Source organism: Mizuhopecten yessoensis, unplaced genomic scaffold (assembly GCF_002113885.1).
Source record: "Mizuhopecten yessoensis strain PY_sf001 unplaced genomic scaffold, ASM211388v2 scaffold10359, whole genome shotgun sequence".
Classification (NCBI taxonomy): Eukaryota; Metazoa; Mollusca; class Bivalvia; order Pectinida; family Pectinidae; genus Mizuhopecten; species Mizuhopecten yessoensis.
Genome location: NW_018408507.1, coordinates 620,120 through 625,369, shown reverse-complemented (window position 1 = coordinate 625,369; position 5,250 = coordinate 620,120). Strand labels below are relative to the sequence as shown.

General features: G+C 35.4%; 1 protein-coding gene across 2 annotated transcripts in view; it reads right to left on the bottom strand.

Annotated features, from left to right (window-relative positions):
- Positions 1–5,250, bottom strand: part of LOC110460341 (protein lunapark-B-like) — a 25,383-nt gene that overhangs the window by 15,114 nt on the left and 5,019 nt on the right. For both annotated transcript variants that reach the window (XM_021513199.1, XM_021513201.1), the window contains exons 4-6: positions 4,053–4,111; positions 3,784–3,824; positions 868–954 (exon numbers count right to left, since the gene is read on the bottom strand). In XM_021513199.1, the coding sequence (XP_021368874.1) occupies positions 868–954; positions 3,784–3,824; positions 4,053–4,111 (187 nt within the window). The remainder of the gene's footprint in view (positions 1–867; positions 955–3,783; positions 3,825–4,052; positions 4,112–5,250) is intronic.

The following is a 5,250-nucleotide window of genomic DNA, read 5'->3' as shown; positions in this document are numbered from 1 at the left end:
AATATCAACTCCCTGGGCATTTTGGTTATTGAGAAGAAGATGTTTAAAGTTTTTGACATATTTGACCCCTGTGACCTTGAAAATAGGTGAAGGTCATTAATTTTAACATACTTTGTAGCCCTTCATCCAAGTTTGCTTCTGGCCAAATATCGACACCCTAGGCCTTTCGGTTATTAAGAAGAAGTCGTTTAAAGTAAAATATTGACGCCAGACGGACGGACGGACGGACGGACGACGGACGGACGGACGACGGACGCCGCGCCACAGCATAAGCTCACTTGGCACTTCGTGCCAGGTGAGCTAAAAATTATGAACAGTTTTAATTGCAATAAGAAAATAATAATGACAAAATAATCATTTCTAATTCATTTCTAATTCATTTAGAAGAATAGTAAATGTATCATGCTATATAGTAAATAAAAGTAGTACTCGTAGTGGTGGATGAATACGTTTCCACGGTTTTGACCAATCCCAGCACCTTTAGGTTTTATTACACGTGTGTAATACCATATTTATGACATGGCCGTATGACATAGTAAAATGGGTCAGTTATGTGATAAAGATGTATTCAATAAGACTCATCGGTTTGGAAATATGTAATATCAAAGTTTTACTTATACACAAATAGTATATGTATTAAATATGTCACTATGTTTCAAGACCCACTGGTCCCTTTGTCTAGCTTGACAAAGGGACCAGTCAGCCTTTTCATTTCCGACTGGGGAGACTAAATGAACCCCTGGCCATTTTGGTGAAAGGTGAGTGCACTATCCACTGCGCCACCAGACCATCCATACATAGAATATTCACTGTACTATTTACACTGTCCTGGAGTTGAATAACAAATAACTAGATTATATTACTCACTTCCAACTCTTTAAATCTGGCAGGATCAAACTTCTGTAGGATTTCCCTGGCTTTTTTGTATGTCTCTTTTTCCATGACCTCTTCCAACTGGCAGATAATAAGTACAAGATTATTGATTTAATTAATCAGCAAAATTCTACAATGAGAAAAAGATTACTTTCTTCTTTCTGGTCATAAAGGCACAGGCCAACCATCTGGCCAACCATCCTAACCAGGGAAAATTTGACAAGGACAGATACAATGTGAAAACTAAGTATATTTTCCCCTGAAGTTTCAGAATAATCATTGTTTTGACAAATCATGTAGTCACACAATATATGATATTTATGTACAAATTGTCATCATTTAAGCATTGAACTAATTTAGTGGTCATTCAGTCAATATAAATGCCAACTGGACAAAGACATATTCAACTAGTGCTTTAAGGCAAAGGCCAATTACAATCTGTAAAACCCAGCAGTCATTACCAGACTGATTAAAACCCAGCAGTCATTACCAGACTGATTAAAACCCAGCAGTCATTATATTACCAGACTGATTAAAACCTTGCAGTCATTACCAGACTGATTAAAACCTAGCAGTCATTACCAGACTGATTAAAACCTGGCAGTCATTACCAGACTGACTAAAACCTAGCAGTCATTATATTACCAGATTGATTAAAACCTAGCAGTCATTACCAGACTGATTAAAACCTAGCAGTCATTACCAGACTGATTAAAACCTAGCAGTCATTATATTACCAGACTGATTAAAACCTAGCAGTCATTATATTACCAGACTGATTAAAACCTAGCAGTCATTATATTACCAGACTGATTAAAACCCAGCAGTCATTATATTACCAGACTGATTAAAACCTAGCAGTCATTATATTACCAGACTGATTAAAACCTAGCAGTCATTATATTACCAGACTGATTAAAACCTAGCAGTCATTATATTACCAGACTGATTAAAACCTAGCAGTCATTATATTACCAGACTGATTAAAACCTAGCAGTCATTATATTACCAGACTGATTAAAACCTAGCAGTCATTATATTACCAGACTGATTAAAACCTAGCAGTCATTATATTACCAGACTGATTAAAACCTAGCAGTCATTATATTACCAGACTGATTAAAACCTAGCAGTCATTATATTACCAGACTGATTAAAACCTAGCAGTCATTATATTACCAGACTGATTAAAACCTAGCAGTCATTATATTACCAGACTGATTAAAACCTAGCAGTCATTATATTACCAGACTGATTAAAACCTAGCAGTCATTATATTACCAGACTGATTAAAACCTAGCAGTCATTATATTACCAGACTGATTAAAACCTAGCAGTCATTATATTACCAGACTGATTAAAACCTAGCAGTCATTATATTACCAGACTGATTAAAACCTAGCAGTCATTATATTACCAGACTGATTAAAACCTAGCAGTCATTATATTACCAGACTGATTAAAACCTAGCAGTCATTATATTACCAGACTGATTAAAACCTAGCAGTCATTATATTACCAGACTGATTAAAACCTAGCAGTCATTATATTACCAGACTGATTAAAACCTAGCAGTCATTATATTACCAGACTGATTAAAACCTAGCAGTCATTATATTACCAGACTGATTAAAACCTAGCAGTCATTATATTACCAGACTGATTAAAACCTAGCAGTCATTATATCACCAGACTGATTAAAACCTAGCAGTCATTATATTACCAGACTGATTAAAACCCAGCAGTCATTATATCACCAGACTGATTAAAACCTAGCAGTCATTATATTACCAGACTGATTAAAACCCAGCAGTCATTATATTACCAGACTGATTAAAACCTAGCAGTCATTATATTACCAGACTGATTAAAACCTAGCAGTCATTATATTACCAGACTGATTAAAACCTAGCAGTCATTATATTACCAGACTGATTAAAACCTAGCAGTCATTATATTACCAGACTGATTAAAACCTAGCAGTCATTATATTACCAGACTGATTAAAACCTAGCAGTCATTATATTACCAGACTGATTAAAACCTAGCAGTCATTATATTACCAGACTGATTAAAACCTAGCAGTCATTATATTACCAGACTGATTAAAACCTAGCAGTCATTATATTACCAGACTGATTAAAACCTAGCAGTCATTATATTACCAGACTGATTAAAACCTAGCAGTCATTATATTACCAGACTGATTAAAACCTAGCAGTCATTATATTACCAGACTGATTAAAACCTAGCAGTCATTATATTACCAGACTGATTAAAACCTAGCAGTCATTATATTACCAGACTGATTAAAACCTAGCAGTCATTATATCACCAGACTGATTAAAACCTAGCAGTCATTATATTACCAGACTGATTAAAACCCAGCAGTCATTATATTACCAGACTGATTAAAACCCAGCAGTCATTATATCACCAGACTGATTAAAACCTAGCAGTCATTACCAGACTGAATAAAACCTAGCAGTCATTATATTACCAGACTGATTAAAACCTAGCAGTCATTACCAGACTGATTAAAACCTAGCAGTCAATATCAGAATGAGTGTTTTTTCATCCTAAATTTTACAACAGCTGGTTCCTATATGAATTGGGAAAATACAGCTTTATATTTATTGAATTTGGGAAGATAGTCTTCACTTTTTACTTTAACTTTTGGGAAAATAACGCACTTCTTTTTGCTAGGAGAAGCCTTCAAAGGCACCAAAATAGTTTATTTCACTTAATTCATTCAATTTATAATTTATCAGTCAATTTTACAAGTGGATAATCACCTAGTTTTGTAATACATACCGGGTATATGTAAAAGGTTCTATAATAAATCATTACAGGCCTGAAAGGGGACCTATATCACTAAGTATTACTTAGGTATGTAATCAAAACACTTACAATTTGTTTCCTTTTTTCTCGTAATTCATTCAGTGCAAGATCTGCAACAGTAACAGCAAGATAATAAATAAACCAAAACCTAGATAACAGAATGTATGTGTGCTGAATTAAATTTTCTTCGTAATAAAGTGAATTTCTTTGTACAAAATTTTGTGACAAAAGGACACTCAGAACATTGCCTGATGTGAACATGTACCTTTATAGAGATTTAAATACAGTTGTTTCATTTTGGAAGTCCGCCATTTTTGTTTCAGAGAAAATTGTCTTACCATTTTTAGTTATCCTCTTTACGAAATACCAATGAAGAAATTTCTTTATCAGCCAAATTCTGTGAATGGAACAAAAAATATAACGGGTAAATGGATATGTGTATGCATTGATATTTTTGATGTATTGAACATGAGATTGAGTGATGACAGAAATTAATCATCACTGTCAAATATATGTAAGTGCCTAAATAGTGTCAAACGCTATAATTAATATATATACATTTGCCAGAATAGTGAACAGACAGCCTTCCCTAAATCAGCTCCCTTCTATACTAGTTTCTGTGAAATCAAGAGGCTCCTACAGCAATAGGGCCTGAATTTTTGCTCAATTTTTTGTCTGAACCTCATGATCAGCTCCAAAGGTATTTATACTCTTTCTTTGTACAACAATAGATTTCCATATATTAGGGACCAAGAGAGTACTGGGGTAGGGATCTCAATTATTTCAGGGTAATGACCCTAAGGTCAAGTCCCCAGGAGTGGGGCCAGGCCCTGGACTAATCCTGGAAGCATAATCTGAACCATTCAAAATTGACCCCAGGGCCTAAAGGACCACTGGGGATAATCATGGTAGCATATGTGTACTTCTCTCAAGCCCAGCGATTATGTGTATGGTTATGGCATGTAGATCTCAACAGTTTCTATGTTATGAGTCAGAGATTCAGTCCTCATTGTAGGGCCAGACCCTGGATGGCTATTCTGTTAGTATGGGGGTGTTCATCTCTTCGTGCCCATCAGTTGTGTATAATTATGGTGATATTGTGTTGATCTTCACTGCTATCTTGTTAAGAGTCAGGGACTAAGTCCCAAGTCGGGACTTAGTCCCCGACTCTTAACAAGGAAGCAGTGAGAAAAAGGGGTAAGGCTAGACCCCTGAATACTGATAGGCACAAAACCCAATTTCAGTACATAACACTCATTCATCCTGTAATGGTCTCAATTACAAAATTTGACATTTGCATGTCACAGAGTATCAGAGATTTGCCCTGGACTAAGTGATTCAAGGTAAGCAAAGGGCCACAACTCTGTATAAAGAAGGGTGAAGCATGTGAACTCTGCAAACAAAGGACTGACGGACAGAGTGCAAACCTATAATTCCCTACGGTAGTACTGTTAGGTGACTATTAAAGCTGTATATCATTCTGAAATATTAAAATTATCACTGTATTATCTATGTTTGAACGCAGCTTCCCCCCCC